Below are 20,076 nucleotides of genomic sequence, written 5' to 3'. Positions count from 1 at the left end.
ATGCCATTTAGGTCAGCTCTTATTCTTTCCATCCCTCTCCATACTCCCTTTTACCTCTTAGGTAGAAGTCTAAGAAACAATAAAACTAAATCCTCAAAAGCAGAACAAAGGAGAGAGTATATGATGATAGAAATATATAAATATAGGGCTGAAGAGTACTGTATTTCTCCACGAATTATGTAATTGTCGACTGTTGGTTCTGTTTACTTTCTAAAATTGTATATATAATTCATTTATTTCATCTTCATTTTATTCTGAATATTGTTTTTATTCTTTGCCTATAGTGTCGTTACTCTGTAGCATTAAGAAAATTACTAGTTGATAGGTATTTTCTAATTGTCTATATGAAATGAATGAAATTTAGGAAACTTTTTAACATGTGACCAAATTTCACATAATCATTTCTAACTGCAGGAATTACTTGTAAATATCAAATTTGCTGTAAATACACACACATCCTCCCGCCAAATTGTATTGCACAGCACTTTGCCAAGAGAGTCACAATATGGCTAAAATTAGCTTTATTAGGTATAATAGGATGAGATGTGATTTAATTCTTTAAGTTGCCTATGAGTGCTGGAAGACAAATTTGCTTTTATTCTATCCACTAAGTTGAAAGAATGAAACATTATTTTGCAAATCCCAGTGGCAAAAAGCAATCAAAATAATACATGAAACTTCTTGAAGGAAAATAGCTTTCTGGTTAAAATTGTAATATTATTTATCTTACTCCTTCAACCACTTGACTCATTCAGTCTGTAGAAGAGGCCTATTTATTTTAGCAGTGAGGTGGATTGAATTTCTGCCAAGTCAGTATACTCCCTAAATGAATATGTCAGAGGCAATATTGTTTCTCAAAAATCATTTAGAAAGCAGCATTTTTACATAAGTGTGCTCTTTCATTAGTTTTGAATTAAATCTTAGCAATTGCTGTTTTCATTATGTGTTTTTTGTTTGTTTGTTTTTTTCTTAGAGAGCCTGTGGAATGCGGGGGTCAAGTGGGAATTCCCTTTGGGGTTTATGGTACCCATATTTGATTTAGAAAATTGAAATGAATATAACTTCTGTGTCTAACTTCTTTGTGCAGGTTGATGTCATTCTGGAAATCAAATCTCTTAGGTAAAATCAACTGAAGATAGAAGGTGTTGTTCATAGGAATACTTAGTACTATTAAGGTAGAAAGCAGACAAAACTATCCAGTTTAAGAGTTCCCAGGAAGTAACATCACTTTACTTCTTTTCATCTCTACCTCCTTCAAAATACTAGAGAAAAATCAACATCTAGTGAGTATTTCCTTAACCATCTTCAAAATTCTTTTTTGTTTTCAGAGGGAAAGGTAAACTCTATTATGCCATGGCAGAATTACCTCACACACAATCTGAATTTTGAAAGACTGATGGTTTTTCATCTAATAACAGATATATTTGAACATAAGAAAATTCCATTGACTCCTGTAATACCTCTTTTTACTTTAAGCAACTATAACAAAGTGGAATAAATTTTTTATAAACTAGAGAGATGCCTGGCTATTAATTATAATTATTAATATAATTAATAATAAATATTATTGCCATGCAATTTCAGTTTAATTCTTTGTGAGGGGTTAAAAGGCATTTGAAATTTTTATCTTAAAAAATGGCCATCAGTAGAGGTGTGGGGTATATATTGTCTTATTGACTCTTTGCAACTTATTTTTCTGTTAATTCAAATTAGTTTGATTTAGAGCTTGATTCAGTTTGAAAGAATAAAATGTGAAGAAACTCATTCTTCTTTACAATGGCAGTCTCATGCTAATGATCACAACAGGCATTTTTCTTCTTAATTACAATTTATTTTGATTGAATTTGTATGCTCATCTGAAATCACCTTGTGATTAAGGAAAATCATGAACTTTATACATTTCCAGAATTAAGATCAGTTTTTTTTTTTTTTTTAAACATTCAATATATCATCTACCAGCATTTTTCCCCTTGCTAATTAGCATTCTGATCATGGAGTAATTCATTATTTAAGGAAACTTTGCAATCAGTAGCAGACTTTCGCATTTCTTGTAAGGCAGGTCAATTTAATAATTTCTTATTGCAAATGAAAAATTCCACATTAGGTACTAAAATAGCCAAAGCATTAATGACTACTGCATATGTACAATCACTTATAATACTGTAATATATTCCCTAGCATTTAGAAAGCTACCACTATATAGTGATCTCAATTTATCCAAGTTATAAGTTATTTTGGCTCTTCCACACCTTGTGGCCATAAGAGATCTCTGTAGGGGCTATAACGTTGCTGCCTGCAAAAGCTAAGTCTTAACCTTGGGTAACTGCTCATCTAGTCAGGCAATTTGTCAACTTAGGAATGGCAGACGACCTAAGGTGACATGATCTAAAAGGCAGCTGGAAAAGCGAGACAAGCACAGCCCTGCACTGAATAGGTACATTGATTAGAGCAAGGATTCTTCATTGCATTAGAGAAGACAGAGTTAATAAACAAAAATAAAGTTGTTTCAGTCCAGAGATCCAGAAAAAGGTATGCAGGCGAGTAGAAAAGCGGCAGTTCTTTCTACAAACATTATGACTAGAGTTTGGTCAAGAAGAAATGAGGGTTCTATAAAGTAAACTGCACAGATTGTGCAATTACAGGTGACTCAGGTCATGTCCCCATCCCCAGGCACCCCTCAAATAATTTTATTACAACATAAATAGACACAAATAAAAGAAATAAATAGTTATTTAAAGTGGAACAAATTTTGGTCTCACTACCCCATGCTTGGCAGGGGAGGTCTGGGAACGGATTTGGAGGAGTTCAAAGTAGCAGAGAAGGAGGAAAAAGGGTTTAGATTTTGCCTGAAGGATTACCCCGAACCTGCTGTTCTTCTTGGAAGATACCTTGAATCTGTTTTGTCACTAGCTTCCTCCAGTTGTGGTCACTATGATTCATAAACAGAATATCCTTGATATAAATGGCCTCATGTGTCCTGTCTGATGCCTTATTCCATAAAAGGAAAATTAAGTGGGCCAGGTGGAGATAAATCAACCACCTAGGATAAGACTCAGGTCTTGTCCTGAGTAAACTTGCAGAGTAAACTTGGAGAAAGTACCTAAAGCCTTTGAAGCTTAGTTGTTCAGTAACATTGATGAATGAAACTAAATTAATTAGCTCTAAAGCTCCCTTGTAGCTCTAACAGTCAATAGGCGTAGAAATGTCCTGTGTGCTATTTTCTGGGAGATGACTACCTAAGTGGTCTGGAACTGGTAAGTGCTTTGTGACTTACTCATGATTTATTTGTAGAGCAAATGTAGCCCAGGGGGTCTGAGATAGAGATAGGTTGACCCAAGTACATTGATTCAGTGCCTAAATGAAGCAACTTAGACGTGTCACCTGGGACTGGAAAAATTTATTGATATGGATAAAGATCTACTGTCTGTCAAAGCAGCAGGTGCAGAAGAGACATAAGTGCTATGACAAATGGCCTCAGTCTCACCCCGGGCCTCCAGTTATGTCACTTAGTAGTCCCCAGGGAAGTCTCATCTTGTTCTTCTCCAGCAGACCATCTCCTTCCTTCCTGCTTCCAAATCTTAGGAGTACCATTAGCCCTAATGTATATCGGTCAACTTATTGACAGTTAAGTATTGATTAACAGGGACCTTGAGGGACTTAACCCCACATGTGTCTCAATAATTCTCAACAGCTCTCCGAAAATAAGCCAAACACTATCTCTAAAAATAGTGTTTGTGACAAACGCTGCTCCAGGACAAGCTTCCCAGTCTCTTTGCAATTGCACTGCCAATCTGAAGCCTTGTGTACATGAACAATATGGAGCTTCTGATGAGATTTAATGCAGACTCACTGTGTGCTTAGCCATTGGACTGGTGAATTGACTAGTTTCAACTACAGAGCCCAAACTCAAGTAGAGAGGTTGTAGCAGCAAGTGTCTGCTGGGTGCCGAGAGGTTTGGAGTATTTTCTCAGCATTGATTATCACTTTGGTGTTGCAGCAAGACAGAGGAAGGAGAAGCGGCTATAACAGATTTCCGATATTGTTGGAGCTTGGGGACTCATGTATGACTAATATCAACTCACACTGGGATATGGGCTCCACGATAGCAGGGGCCTAGGCTGTTTTGCTCACTATTCTGACTTCAGCACCTAACACAGTGTTAACACATGATAGGCACTTACCAATGTAGGTTGAATGACCGATGAAGAGACCACTTAGTGTAGTGGTTAAGAGACAGACACTTAGATTTAAATCCCTTCTCACTAACTGGAAATATGGGCGAGGGAATAAATATTTCTGTGTTATAGTTTCCTCTTTTTTAAACTCATATCTCAAAGGGAAGTTACACAGGTTAAATGAATTTGATATATAACAGATGCCTGGCATGCACTATAGATGTTTATTAAATAACTAGATTAATCAGTTTTCATGCCCCACTTCTTTTATCATCTTTATTGAGGTTTTATTTTTGCAACTAGAGTTTGAATTTCTAACAAGCATGAGTCTGGACACACACACACACAAACACCTGAGGCTATGCAGGTTTCTACTTATGTGATGTTCTGAAGCTGCTCTTTCCATCAATTTTGTTAATATGCTACTTGCCTTTCTGAACTTACAGTTCCTTGAAACCTAACACACCATCCAAAGAGGGTCTGATTGAGAGTGCACGGTGGGTTTGGAATGAGTGCATAATTTCCTTAGCGAATGGCTGTCTTGTGTGTATTCTCTTGCTTGCTCCTAGAGGGAGGAATCGCAGATCCCTGTCTGATATCGCAGGTTCTTCTTTACCCACAGTCCATCTGTGTCATATGTCCATCTCCATCCCCATTCCCAGTCACTCCAGCCTCCCCCTCCCACTGCTATCAGCAGCAGCACAATCTCTGTTTGATCAGCACCTCTCTTTAGCTTCCCTTTTGCATTTCCCCAATATCTGTTCTCTCTTCCTTTCCCTTGTCTCGTCCACGTGGCTTGCAGACTTTGACATTTACTTTGACAATCTTGCTTTGTCCCTGCCTTTTATTTGTCAGGTCCAGTCCTTTTGGTAAACTGTAAAAGAATTAATTGTAAATAAGACACTAGTATTATTTTCCTTTGAAACTTTTTATTTTTCCCATTCACCATGATACTCACCTCAAGCTGCCCCATTGTTCATTAGAAACACTTTTTTTTTTTTTTTTGTATATGGATTACACTTCATCATGACAGTATTTTATTTATTTATTTTTTTGCAGTTTTGGATTATGTTCAAAGTTCTGGTCAGGGCAGTGATTTATTGCCCACTTTATCCAATTTAACTCACATCTCACGTAGAGTGAGGAAGCAAAGTAGAAGGTGTGATTCACTACCCAATCCTCTCTACCTTTGAAGCATTTCTGATCTGCTTAACTAGATGGAAAGGACAGATAGGAAGTATTTAGACAATAGTACAAGCCAGTCAATAAGATAAAACCATCTGAATTTAAATCATTTGCTCGCAAACTCTGAATTGCTCCAAAAGCTTCTTAGCATGAGGTCATTCTGTGTAAATGTAGTTATGCATTTGGCTGCTCTTTTATTGTGTCGTTTTCTGATATTGCTATCTCAGTTCTTATTATGTTTTACATTCCACAAGGATGAGGATCTTATCTTCTCCTTCAATGGTGTATTTTCATGATGCCCAGAATGAGTTTGCACAGAGAGGGAACTTGATGAATGCCACTGATGCACAGGTGGTTACTGCACCCTGCAGCAGCTCAGTTCTGGGTGTGTTCTGGGTACAAGACACACCAGGAAATTCTGGGAGGCTCATACTTTGGCATTCCTTTTGGTTCCTTACACGCTCTTTGAGCCTTTCAGTATTCTCACTAATGGAACTGACTTCCAGGGGCTAATTCTGCAGCACAAATTCTGATTATTATTCTTATTCTAAGAACCATTTTTCTTCTGTGTCTCCGGGAACTCCACCCCTCAGGGGAGTAACAGCAATAGATTGGTTATGCTAAACACCCCACCTCAAGGGTTCAATTTTGATTTTTTCACAGCAACCCAGTCATTTATATAGTCAAGATAGACTCATCTTGAAACTTCACAAAGCCATTTCATTTTTTAAAATCATAACTCTAGGTAATGTGTGTCTGGATTTCCAGTCCCCTCTTGGATTCCCAGGGAATACTCTGTGAAGCATGTGAACTCAAGTTCATGCCCTTTCCCTTTTTGGCTGCCTTTTTTTCTTTGCCTTTTCTCACCCAAAATGCTCATAATGTGTAGCTAAGTAATGAGTATTAGAGATGTTTGTGTTTTGTCTGCATATACTCTTTTTTTAACCATAACGCTGAGGTGGGCAGGAGCAGTTCTAAGAATGTCCAGAGACTGCGACGTGGCCCATTTTTTTTTTTCTTTTTCTGTCCTTCAGTCTCTAGACCTGTGGAAAAGGCATTATGTTTGGGACCTGCCCCTGCAGCCTCTCAGCTCTGCAATATTCCTTGCTCTACAGACTGCATAGTATCTTCCTGGTCATCCTGGGGCCTGTGCGTCCATGAAAACTGCCGCGATCCGCAGGGAAGAAAAGGTGAGTGCCTGGTGTGTGTGTCCATTTACTTTCAGTGTACACACATTTATGCTGGCATCTAAGTAGCCGATTAAGCCTGCTTAAGACAATATTTGTTTGTAAAATTTAGAAAACCAGCTCAAGCCTGATAGCATTCAGTTATTCGGGATGCTGTTGGGGACATTTCTGTGGAACACCGACTCTAACCTTGATTGACCTTCTGATCTGGCTGATAGCTGGCGAAGTGACTGTTATTATAAAAATGATCTAACTTAATGTTTTACAGATATTTCTGTAATCACATCAGGAAACGACTGTTTTTGCATACCTATTTCTTTTCAGATTTCTGCATGCTTAATTTGATGTTATACTTTATATTTTCATGAGGGGCATTTATGTGTGTTGTTTACTTTCAGATGTAATCAGGCTTAAGGTGGAACCCTCAAACTTTATGTACTTGTTTAATTTTGTAGGCCTCTATAGTCTTGTTTTCTTTCATTTGCTAATATGTATCTTCATCTGCAAGAGTTCATCTCAGGTGACATCTTGACTTTTTTTCATTGGCCCTTCAGTTTGTACTGATAATGGTGTTCCGTTAAATGGCAGTACTTAATAGAAATATCCCCTTTACTAAGAGAAATGAGGTCCAAGGACATTACCGAAGTTAGGTTGTTTGCTAAGCACTAATCCAAGTTATCGCATGCAAAGAAAGGATACCTGGGCAAGCAATCGATGTTCCAAAACTGGTGCTCTCAGCCGATATCTGGTCTATGTGAAAACCCACACTTCAGCAGTTCCTGCAGTGCACAAATGCACATATGTGCATACCCAGGTTCACACACCCTGTCGCTGGCATTTCCCTTTATTCTGACTCTCTTCTAAGGCAGAAGAGGAGGGTGTATGTTGAGCCTAAGGCAGAAAGAGGCTAATTTTAATTCTTTTATCAAACAATAGAAACCTGGATCTCAATGGGACCTGGGGTGGCTAAAGGGCTAGTGTTACTTCCTTATCGGACATGTAACCAGAATATCGCTCGTGTCTTTTCGGCTATGGACACAAATAATTTCTCATTAGTAGTAATAACAACAATCCATGGTCATGTGTATAATTGGACCTCGTAAGTCTCTTGTAATTGCATATGAGACTTCCCAGGTGACTTACATGTTGTTAGAACCAGACCTGTTATGTTCGACCTGTGTCACTCTGTTCGAAGGTCTCTGTCTAGAAAATGACTTAAGCTGGTTGGACTTAAGCTGCTATCCCAGCCACTGAGGCCATGGCTGTTTGTGCTGGTGCAACTTTGCTCCATTGAATGTCGATTTCCTTTGTTTTCAAAACTGTAGAACCTGCACCAGGCCAAATGGGCCTTATATTATTTAGGACACTTTTGGTTACAGGTGACAGAAATACAATTCAGAAGAGAATTTATTGGCACATATGATTACAAAATAGAAGGGAAAGTAGGACTGCATCCAAAAGTATCAGTGAGGTTTCAAGTTATTAGTCTTTCTCATTCTTTTTCTTTCTCTTTATGATCTTGTTTCTACAATATTATATTCCTTTTCTCTTTAACATCTTCTAATCACTTCATCTCTTGGTTATACCTTTCTCTGAATTCTGTTCATTATAAGACAGGCCCTCTCTATGGGATAAAGATCAGCATTAATTTTTTTTTACTGCTAAATTTACCGTGTATCCTCCATTTTGGTAGATTTACGTTTAGCTAACATATACTTTTTAGTGATTTTTCATCTGACAAATAACAGGGCAACAACAAATTGTTGTAACTATTTGAGACACTGATTTGAAATGTCTATTTCTTAGAATTGGTTGCAAAAGTTCTAAATCACTTCAGTGATAAATGTTTCTTTTTTTTTTTAAAGCAACATAACATTCAAACATTATTTTATTCAATTGACATTTGATTTAAAACAAAACAAAAAATTAGGCACAATGATTTCATCCAAATAATCTGTAACATAAAACTCCATTTATAATTTTAATAGGGCAAACTGTGAAAGTCTCTCAGTTTCATTTAAACTTTCAGGTGTAAAATAACATTGACATGGCCTACAAATTGCAAATTGGAGAATAATGGTAAAGATCTTTTATTTTCTTCGTTCTTAGATCCACTTATATGTGGAATGAATATATGTGTGTGCGTGTGTGTGTGTGTGTGGTGTGTGTATAACGAATTCATAGAAACAGGATGGTGTCTACCAGTAGTTAGGGGATTGGAAGATTGGGGAGATGTTGGTCAAAGGATATAAACTTTCAGTTATAAGATTAATTTATTCTGAGGATCTAATATACAGCTTGGTGACTATAGTTAACAATATCATATACTTGAAGGTTGTTAAGAGAGTTGATTTTAAAAGTCTCACAATAAGTAATAAGTAAGTAAATGAATTCCTTTTTAGATAGTATATAAAGTAAAAAAGAAATGTCTTTCCTAAAAGTTCCAGAAAGATTCCTGGAATTGAATCTCATTGGCTAATATGTGTCATGTACTTTTCCTTGACCCAGTCACTCTGATTTGGGGATGTGAGGCTGAAGCAGACAGATCCTTGGCGTGTGACCACCAGTGGAGGGATAGCTCTGCCAAGCCTCACAGGGTGAGAGTGAAGGACGGGTGGCTCCTTCAAGAAAAAAATAAGGTGCTGATACTACAAGAAGGGAAAACCAATGCTGAGGTCAGACTTAATAGGTGTTTATTAAATGCTTTGTTCCCTTTGTTCTGGACCATAGAATCTCTACAGAAATTCAGAGAGTGTTTTTTTCCTAATTCTGTGTTGTGCTTTTTGTCACTTGAGCTCAACTTTTCGTAAAACTCTGTGAAAAATTGTTCTTTTAACTTTCATTTAAGTCTTCCTTTTCCACATAACTCAGAACTCGTCCATGGAACTCATTTGGGAAACTCACAACGTTCTGACCCCTCTGTTTATCCGTTTGTTCAAGATGCTTTTAAGCCAAACCTTTTCCTCTTTCGCTCCTGTTCCCCTATTATAGAAGTCAACTCCTGAAAATATACCTAGCATTTATTAGACATCAGCCCTTGTGGGATGAATTGTGTCTTCCAAAGAGATCTGTTCAGTGCTAGCTCCAGGTACGTGTGAATACGACCTTATTTGGAAATTGATTATTGTAAATCAAGTTAAGATGAGGTCGCATAGGATTAGAGTAGACCCCATTCCAAAGACTGTGTCCTTATCCAAAGGAGGAAATTTGAGCACAGAGAAACACACAGAGTGGCACATGATGATACAGAGACACAGTATACACAAGGTGTAGGTCATGAGAAGACAGAGGTAGATATAGCAGTGATAACTCTACAAGCGAAGGATTGCCAAGGATTGTCAACAACCAGTAGAAACCAGGAGAGGGGCACGGAAGCTAATTTTCCCTAAAGCATTCAGAGGAAACAAAATCTACTGACACCTCGATTTTGAGTTTTCTTTGTTTGTTTGTTTGTTTGTTTGTTTGTTTGTTTTACGTCACTCAGTTTGTGCGACTTTGTTTTGGCAGCCCTAGGAAACCGATATACTGGCTAAACTTGCATTAGCATTTAGGAAACCAATATATTGCCTAAATTTGCATCAGTAATTAGGCTTAACAAGGATACAACACTTTGTAAAATGTCAAACTAAAATGTAGAGAAGTAAAGCAATTTGTCCTAAATCTTGCAGTGACTTAATAATGGCTGCGCCAGCACTAAGAACCTTGATTTCTGTCTCCTCAGTCCAGTGTTCTTTCAAACGCTAGGCTTCCTTAGTGATTCCTCCATTAAAAGTTTGGATCAAGACACAAGTTTAGCCCTGAGGTTAGCAGAGAAGTCCTCTGCCACGTGTACCACATTGGCCAGTGGGAACCATTAGTCTTGAAGCTAATCTTTGAGCTGATGTAGGAGATGTGGTATGGGATGTATCTTAACACTGGTGCTTTGATTTTGAAGTGAGAGGGAAAGTAGACTGCAGTGTGTGATAAAGGGAGAGTGTACCAAAATCAGCTTAAGAGTACCAAGTAACTGGGATGTGTGCTTTTCCCTCAAATTTTTCAGAGTGCCTCAGCCTTTGGCGCTTCAGGAAAGGGTGGAGATAGTAGAACTTTTGCAGAGTTTAGGGGCCTGCTGGGATTGATAAGAATTAGTCTCTGTTTTTTAAGGCCCACACTGAGGCTAAATACCTGCTTTAGGCACTAAGTAATCGCAGACTGGAGAGAGTATTTTTATTCAGGTCTGAGAGTTTGCGATTTTATAAATACTTCCACCTAGAGCAGAGAGAATTTCCATTTTTAAGGTCTTACTAAGACCTGCCAGGACCACCTGCCTGTAATCTCTCTTGGGAAGAATAAAGAATGGGGTTTCCTTCTAGGTAAATGATTCTGTGCCTACCAGAAGTCCAAGCATATTACGATGACAGTAAGTAATCTTGTTATTTCTACCAAAATAGTGAGCATGAGATCTGAGAGCCTCTCAGTCTCGGTCTGTCTCATGGTGCTACCGTGAGTTCTTCCAGAGTTACTGACTGGCACAAACCGAATGTGGTTTAGAAATCCATGAAGGCTGGAGTGCATAGACTAATGCATTAAACATAGGAGAGCTGTGAATGTAAACTTGAATGTTTAGCTTCACATTTGAGTTCTCTGCTCTAACAAAATACAGTAGACTTACTAGCAAAAATCTAGGATAGTTATCTCTTAGATTCTATCTATCTATCTATCTATCTATCTATCTATCTATCTATCTATCTATCCGTCTGTCCATCTATCTGTCTGTCTATCTATCTATCTATCTATCTATCTATCTATCTATCTATCTATCATCTATTTATATATGAACCTGGATATGTAATATATATATTTTATATATATAAAATATGTATATGGTCATATGGGATATATATTGGAAGATTTAAGGGAAAAACAAGCCGATAACAGCAGCAAGAAAATAACTGCAGAAAGTAGAACATAATTACTTTTTCTCCTCAATAGTCTTTTTCCTAGTCACTGTATTATAGCTTTGGTGGTTATGGTGTTCCATTTGTTCATGTTTAAGAGAAAAAAAAGTAGAAAAGGATGGAAAAGCAGTAAATGTTTTATTATCTAATAGAAGTAATTAGTTATTATAGAAATTATCCTTATATGGCTGTTCTTAGGCATGCACCATTCAATCAGGAATAAGGTTGGTGGCTGTCAGCCATTCAGAGTACATTATGAAGTCAGCCATTGTCCACAGCCTTCGCACCTTTCATCAGGTCTGTGACAGGCAGACAAGGGGAACAGTGCTCGGCAGGTTGGTACTTGTCAAGTGAAGCTAGAACACCTTTCAGAGGAATTTAAATTGGATCAGGTTTTATCATTCATTGCATTATCTTTCATGCATTCCCAGAGACTTATAATTAGAGGTAGATGAAAGAGAAGTAACTTGAAAAATTGCTGATGAATGAACTCTACATAGAGGTGCAATGCATTTTTTAAAAATATTTTTGATATATAGACATGTATTTATACAACATTCTCATCCCTTTTAGACATATTTCCTAAAGGCAACCTTGCCTATTGAAGTTGCTCTGAAGAGGAAGTGACGGAAGTCTCCCGGGATGGTGTCACAGTAGATAATTGCTTATGTGGTAGGAGGTTGGGAATCCCATTCCTCCCCTGCACAGTCCTCATCAAAACACCTAAAGTGCCAAAGTCTCCATAGGAAAAGGCATTTTGAAACTGAGAAGCTGTGACACTCTTTACAAAGAAAGTCTTTTATACTTGGAAACAAATCAATTTAGATAACACACTAAAGTAGGGAGATAGTGACATATTTTTGATCTTATGTAATAATGGGAAAATTTCCACTTTCTATCCTCATCTGCTAGATAAATCCACCTTTAATGAGAAGTATATAAAATTATTTTGCTTTGTCACAGATAATATGTGTGTACTAAGAGACAGCTTTGTGTTTGGGACTGATGAGGCGCTGTACTGACTTTTCATTCTAAGAATTGAGTCCTCATGCTCATGGTTACCCTATCAATGAGTCTTCTTCTTTTGTGTATTCACAACAGGGTGAAAACTAATAATGACACTATAAAATGCTACCCCTGCAAGAATAGTGGTTGATCTCTAGCATTGGAATCAAAGATTTAGTCTGCTCAAGTTCTTTGACTCAGCATTGTTACCCAGCATCCAGGCTGCCAGAAATAAAGACAAGTGGAATGTTTAAGAGGGAATAAGCTCCTGTCATCTTTGGTCAGCCTGCTGGATCTTGCTTCAAGTCTGTCCCAGTGGAGTTAGTATAGAGACAGCGTTGGCCATGGATAGCACTGTGGAAGCTTAGGTAGACACTTTTGGGCCACTAGCACATAAAGAAATACAATCCTCTGACCTGGATTTACCCTCCTGAACCTCCTTTAATTTTTTCATGGTTTTACTTAAAAAGATATTGATCATTCTGCTGTTTGTGTTTCGTCTCTTTTTCTGCCTCAACCCATGATTCGCTCTTTTGGAATTATCTTCAGTATAATATACACTTAACTGGTAGACTATATACTAAATCCTTAGGTTTATAGAAAAAATAAAAACCTACAAATATTAGTTTTCCTAAAGATGCACCAAATCTGTGGTCAGGAAGTGATTATTATAACTCTTTCCTGCTATCCATTGGCTGAAATGCCACTCTAATCTGTACGTTTTTAGGTTAGGGAGACGAAACATGGTACCTGTCAGATCCACTGTATGAAGTGGGGCTAGAGCACATTGTACCCAAGAACTGCCTTGAATACTTTCTGGTGAGTGGGTAACAACTTAGAAAGACTGCAGCTAAATTTCATGCACATTCATTTCATCAGTAACGTGCTTTTGGAGAAACGATAAAATATCTTTTAGCCTTAGTTTTCACATATGTAAAATGAGAATAGTAACTGATGAAATAGTTTTAAGGATTTATTAATTTTGGGTAATATAAGTAAAGTGGTTGTCACATTCTTGGTATACAGTAGTGCTTAATTAATGCACGTGCCTTTTCCCTGGTTAGACTACATTTTCTGTGAAGATTCGATTTATGTTTCGTCTTTCTCCTGTGGCTTCCTATAGTACATTATAGTGATCTACATATGGCAGTTAATGTTTATGGAATGACGATATTTGATTAATATGTAATTGAGTAAATGAAGGTAAGTGGTTGGCTGGTCCCAGACATTGTGGACTTCGCAGTGTGTATCTTTCAAAACAGAAGCACCCAGGGGAAGCCTGATATCTATTGCAGCCATGAACACTGATGTGTGATTAAAGTTAAGTGTTAACAGGAGAATCCAAGGTTTTTGTTTTATGCTGAGCTTGTGCTTTGATTTGATCCTAGTTAGAGTCAGGACAAGGGCAGCACAAATAAAAGACTGAAGAATTTATTGACTGAGGAGATGTAATCTATAGATTTATGGGGAGATGGATGCAACTTAATTTATAGAGGAAAAGTACACATGCCCCTCTGTGGCATTAAGCTGTAGGTATATGACACTCAGAGTCCCTCAGTTAAAGACTGCTAAGGTTCTGAGCTGATGGTCAAACAACATAAATCATGAAGACCCATGGCACCTCCTGCTCAAAGCTATAAACTAAACAAGCACAAACATAAGACAGTAAATAAGCAGCATATGGGCACTACATATAAGAATAGAGGTCATCCAGAGTGTGTGGCAGTGAGAGCTCGTTGGTCATTACAGTTTGATGTTTGAGTATAGTTTAGAGCCCTGCATGTTTCCGGTGTCTTTACTCAAGGTGGCCCAAGTAATAATAATAATAATAATAATATACATACATATATACATACATACATATATTCAGAGGTATGAAACAGGCAGAAATCATCTATTATTTTAATCACCGTGATCTTAATATTTTTAATGCCATGAGAATGTAGTGTCTGATTAGCCAAATAATGGCTTTCAACTAGTGGCCGATCTTTAAAGTAAGAGTCTGAGAGTCTCTTGTGAAGGGAGGTTATAGGTTAACCCAAGACCAAGAGAACCTAAATAAAGAACTTATGATTGTTTAAGGTTTAGGGGGCTGGGTGAAAAAGGTGAAGGGGTTAAGAAGTACAAAGCGGTAGTTACAAAATAGCCATAGGTATGTAAAGTACAGCATAAGGAATATACTTAATAATACTGTAACAACTGTATATGATGCCAGGTGTATACTAGGCCAATCTGAGGTGAGCACTTTGTAAATTATACAAATGGGTAACCACTATGGTTTACACCCGAAACTAATATAAAATAATACTGAATGTCAGCTATAATAGAAAAATTAAAAAATAATATAGAATAAATAAAATACTTTCCCAGCCCTGCAGTATTCTAAGGAAGCTTGGCTCCCTCTTGTGGTCTAAAACCATGTGTCAATTTGTTCTAGCCTTCTTGGCTGTGCTATTTTAAGAGGAGCCAGTCTTTTGCCAGCTACACCTTAAGCTTTGTAACCTTTTTATTTCATTACTATTGGTGGAAAAATAGACACAGCTGGAAAAACTATGGAGACATATACCTGAATTGTTACCTCCCATGCTTCCTAATTTGTTCTTTTCACCTTCTCTTGTTGGAAGGGTTGTGGGGTATCTAACTCACATTCTGGGAATTTAATGTCCTTATGCTATCTTTCTATCAAGGACTTATCTTTTTTACTTGCCCCAAGGAATAAATGAACAATTTCTTAAAATTTTACCATGCAATATGATTAGTTTTATTTTTAAAGAAAAGGAAATGAATCGATTGAATTTGGTGTATTAAAGAATGGAATATAAAATATGAGATCCATGGAAACTAGGCATAGCCTTTAGAAGTGATCTATCATGAGGACCACAGACTGAAAACTCATGCTAAAGGGTTTTATCTAGTTCTCAGTCACTTATCGTTTTAGCTTTTTTTTTTTTTTCCTGGTAAAAAAAAAATAATACTTTTCAACATTTAAAAATAGATTTTATATGAAAACAAAATATAATTTGGATTTCTGGTTTCTTAGCCAAACCAGAAGATTCGATAAAAGAGAGTTCACATTCTTTCATGGCAACTGTCAATGGAAAGTGAAGAATAACTTACCATTTCAGAGCAGGCACACATTCTCCAACTCATCACAGATCCCACCACTCCCTACAGTCTTGTGGTTTATCCATTTTCATCAGTTTATACCTGCTTGATTCCTGTGATACTGAGTTTATCCTTACATGCTTATAGCATCTAAGGCCCATCTGTACCCTAATTATGGTGGGATTTTGGGCCCTAGTTTCCCAGTACTTTTTTTTTTAACTGAATAATAACCGAGGACCCATGTCTAGCCAGGGTAGGTACTGTGGTCCAAATAGATACTGTCTTCACAGGCAGGCTAACCTGGAAATGTTGGGACACAGAGCTGTGAATGCTCAGGTATCAGGGATATGCCAAAGTGCAGATGTATTTTGACTTAATACAGAGTAACAAGAATGTCAAAAACTACAGAAAAAAGAAAATGTGGATTTATCTATGTTTGGGCTATTTGTATGAGTCTCCATTTATTTTTACTTGCTTATTGATGACATAGGATATGTGCTACTTGTTATTTCTTTTGATCATCTGACTTCTCCAATTCCTAGGTCGTAAACTCTCGGACAACAGACTTCCTGCTCTAGTCCTTTCCCACTTTTTTCTTTCCTTTTCATCTCTCTCCATTTTCCATGAAATAAAATACATAAGAATAATGCATGCTTTAGAGCTATAGTTTTTCTCATGAAAATTTCATCTCTTTCCTCAGAGCTGCTTTTCCTTTGCCAGATGAGGATGGAATCCTGTGAAATTTGTTCTTTCTCTTTTAAGGATTTAGAATGAGATGGCGCCATGTCCTCATGGAGTCCACAGGGCCTGCGGGGTATTGCCCTCATTTGGTGGAATCTGTTCCCTGTGAGGATCCAATGTGTTATCGATGGCTGGCATCTGAAGGGATCTGTATCGCTGACCATGGAAAATGTGGCCCGGGACATCGCATCCTGAAGGCTGTCTGCCAGAATGACCGAGGTATGATGTAAAGGAACATGAGTATTTTTAAAGTGATATCTGCCAAATGACATGATTTTCCTGAAGGAGGGAAAGAAACACTTTCCAAACCTTAAATATTTATATTTAATTCAAGTGACATGCTGCTGCAGAGTAAGCTGCCTTGACTTAATATGGGGCCACATACTTCATGACAAAAGAGCACTATTTGATTCTGCCTAAATGCATTACAGCGAACCTGGAAACACATAGAATACAGAAATTGCCTGGATAGTCTCAGTTTAATACAAAAAAAAGTTTTATTTTCCTTTTTTGAGGTTGATATGTAATGTGGTTTTATATATTATTAGCAAATACTACTTTGTAAAGATTTCTGGGCTGCAGATGCCTCCAAATTAAAAATTAAAAAAAATACTAAGCTATATCTTTTTATTTATATAACATTAAATGGGAATCAGTTCTAGACATACCAACATTTCTAGAGAACCATTTCTAAATATAAGTTGTAAAGATTTACAAAACTATTAACAATGGTGTCTTTCCTTCATCATCAAGTTTCTAGTACAATGGTTATTCAAAATGAAGTGTGATTTATGAAATATGTAAGTCACATGGAAATGAGAAAAGTGACATTTAAAACCTTTATCCTACAGTTAAAAATTCAGTCTCTTGGAAGAATAGCGAATATGTCTATTAATCAACTCTGTCATAAGAAGTACCATTTATAATGCTCTTGGCGTATGGAGTGAAATGTTTTGACTTATGGAATGAAGGAAGTCATAGAGCAGAAGGAAATTACAAAGTGGATACAGAATGGATATTAACATCCACACAGCATTGATATTCAGCAATACATATCCTTGTTTCCTTTCTTCTTTCTCTCTCTCTCTCTCCTCCCTTCCCTCTCTCTCTTCCTTTCTTCCTCCTCTGTCTTCCTCCTTCCCTCCCTTTCCTTTCTTCCTTCACTCTTTTCTTCCTCCTTCTCTCCCTTAGTCCTTCCTTCTTTTATTTATCACTACTTTACCACTACAAATAGACATTTTGTCAAGTGATATAACTGGTAACCTCATGAAACCAGGTGGTGGTTTAATTAAACAGAGAGCAGGAACAGATTGTATTAGCTACAGCTCTTTTTGATCAAGTAGTTAAAATAATTTTACCGAATGATTTTTGAATTGTGGTAACATATGCAGTTTATGAACAGAGGCAAATAAAATTGCTTTTGTATTGCTTTCCTTTGAATTCATGAAGAGTAGTATAAAGGTTTAAAACCTGGGTTTTTGCATCAGACAGATTAGAATTTCAAGTCTGCTACTCATCTGCTATATGATCTCAGGAAAAGTTTTAACTATGGAAGCATTCTTTTCTTTAGCTGAAAAGTCAGGATAACAAAAGCTACCTCTCACATTCAGAGCGTGAAAGTTAAATTAGTTAAATAAGAGTAACTAGTAAAGTGCCTGGCACATAATCATTCAAAATAAGCCGTAAGCTTATTTTACTTGTAATGCATATTTATTACTGTGCTCTGTCCTGGGGGAATGGTACAAAAATCATTCTTTTATAAATGAAAATAATAATGAGGGTTAGAATAACCATACTCTTCTTCCTTTCAACCTCCAGTTGTGGAAACAAGATCATTTGTTTGGTTGAGACACAATAACAAATAACTGTCATCTCATAGCAGGTATTGGAGATTTGTCGTGGCATAAAATGTCCATAGGTTTAGGGACTTCTTTTATAATTTGTGTTGTGCATCTTACAGATTTGCAGATTGCGATATTCAGATTTATAATGAGAGATGTATATTTGGTCTTCATCTTGTTTCTGTCACAGAACTTCTAAAATTTTTGGAATTTTCTAAGCAATAAGTGCAATGGGGATATCTGTTGTTATAATGTTTGCTCTCCTGTCCTTAGTTCCTGAAATCACTTTCATAAAGGTGAAATAAGTGTCTTATATTTATAACAAGCCACTTTCTACCACAACTGGGTTTATGTTAATAAGGTGACTTTTGGAAAACACCTAAGGGAGGGGGCCAGTTGCCAGAGGAGGCAACCAGAAAGATTAGGTTGGAACTTTCAGTCCCACCCCCTGATTTTTACTAGCGGAAAAGGGGCTGGAGGTTGAATCAGTCACCAATGGCCAATGATTTAATTAATGATATTTCTATAATGAAGCTTGCATGAAAACCCAAAAGATGGTGTCCAGAGAGCTTCCCAATTGGTGACATGTGGAAATTTGGGGAGAATGGCACATGGAAACTCGATGCCTTCTCTCTATATCTTGCCTTATGCATCTCTTCCATGCTTCTGAGTTACATCCTTTTATAATAAACTAATAAACTAGCACCTAGTAAGTGAAAATAGGTTTCTCAAGTTCTGTGAGCTGCTCTGGTAAATTAATGGAGCCCAAGGAGGGGTCTTGGCACCTTCTGATTTATAGCCAATTGGTTGAAAGCACAGGAAACAACCTGTGTTTGTGACTGCTGTCTGAGGTAGAGGGTGGTCTTATGGGATTGAGCCCTTTATCTCTGAAATCTGATGCTATCTCTGTGTAGACAATGTCAGAATTGAACTGAATGGTAGGCCACTGAGCTGGTGCTGGTGAATTGCTTGGTATGTTATTAGGAAAACTGCACACTTACACACCCTCACATTGAATTTGGGTGCAGAACTGTTTTTATGGAGGTATTGACTTTGCCATTTTACAGTGGTTATAGAGTTTTATTTTTTTTTTCTCCTATGAAATAACTAATTGTCAGCATTGATCTGCACTCCCAATTTCTATGGGGATAAGTAGGAATTACTGTTGGTTCATATCAGTTCTACAGTCTTTATGGTTTTTAAATATCTGGATGACTCCATCACCATTTGTGGGACAACAGCTATGGTCATGGTCTTGAGAACATGCTGGCCTCCTGGTAGCTGAAGCAGTTCTTTGGTCCAGTGAGAAACTGAAAATGTGGTCTGGCTGCACTTTTCACAGTTCAGCTTCTTTGAGATTTTGGATGATTGATGATGTAAGTTTTGCAGAAAAATATTTCTGTTTGACTTTCCACATATTATAGTCTTTCCATAACTATAGGACTTGACAGAATTGTTGACACTCTTTTAAATGTTTGAAGAGAAAAAAAGAGTGTCTGTCTCTGGTGATTTTTTTTTTCTTGTAGCTTTTGGTAGTTTACTTTTCATCACTCTGAGTTTGTTAATTGTTTCATGAACTTTTTTATTTCATAATTATTCAGAGCTGAATGAATAAGACCAAAAGATATGTGTTCTTTTGATTAAACAAACAAAAAAACCCTCATCTTAGATTTAATCAGACTTGAGGCTTGCTGTAATTTGCTTTGTCCCCTATTTTTAGACTTGCCTATATTAATTCACTTTAGGTATCATGTATAGCAAAGGAACATTCAATATCCTTGCAAATATTTACATCTCATTCAGATTTTGAGCCAAAGGATTCCTACATATATAATCAAGACTCTGTTGGACTCTGGATGGTGTCTTGTTGGGCATTTCTTGTGCCACTAAGAAGATATAT

The 20,076-nt window shown here is 37.0% G+C and overlaps 1 protein-coding gene across 6 annotated transcripts in view; it reads left to right on the top strand.

The window, feature by feature from the left end:
• THSD7B (thrombospondin type 1 domain containing 7B) overlaps positions 1 to 20,076 on the top strand; it is a 1,079,084-nt gene that overhangs the window by 661,558 nt on the left and 397,450 nt on the right. For all 6 annotated transcript variants that reach the window (XM_036237409.1, XM_016145417.2, XM_016145415.2 and 3 more), the window contains 2 exons: positions 6,395 to 6,550; positions 16,357 to 16,554. In XM_036237409.1, coding sequence (XP_036093302.1) covers positions 6,395 to 6,550; positions 16,357 to 16,554 — 354 coding nt within the window. The remainder of the gene's footprint in view (positions 1 to 6,394; positions 6,551 to 16,356; positions 16,555 to 20,076) is intronic.

The sequence above is a fragment of the Rousettus aegyptiacus genome, unplaced genomic scaffold (genome assembly GCF_014176215.1).
Source record: "Rousettus aegyptiacus isolate mRouAeg1 unplaced genomic scaffold, mRouAeg1.p scaffold_m13_p_2, whole genome shotgun sequence".
NCBI classification, from domain to species: domain Eukaryota; kingdom Metazoa; phylum Chordata; class Mammalia; order Chiroptera; family Pteropodidae; genus Rousettus; species Rousettus aegyptiacus.
Note: the sequence above shows the minus strand (reverse complement) of the source record. Positions and strands in the feature narration are given on the sequence as shown.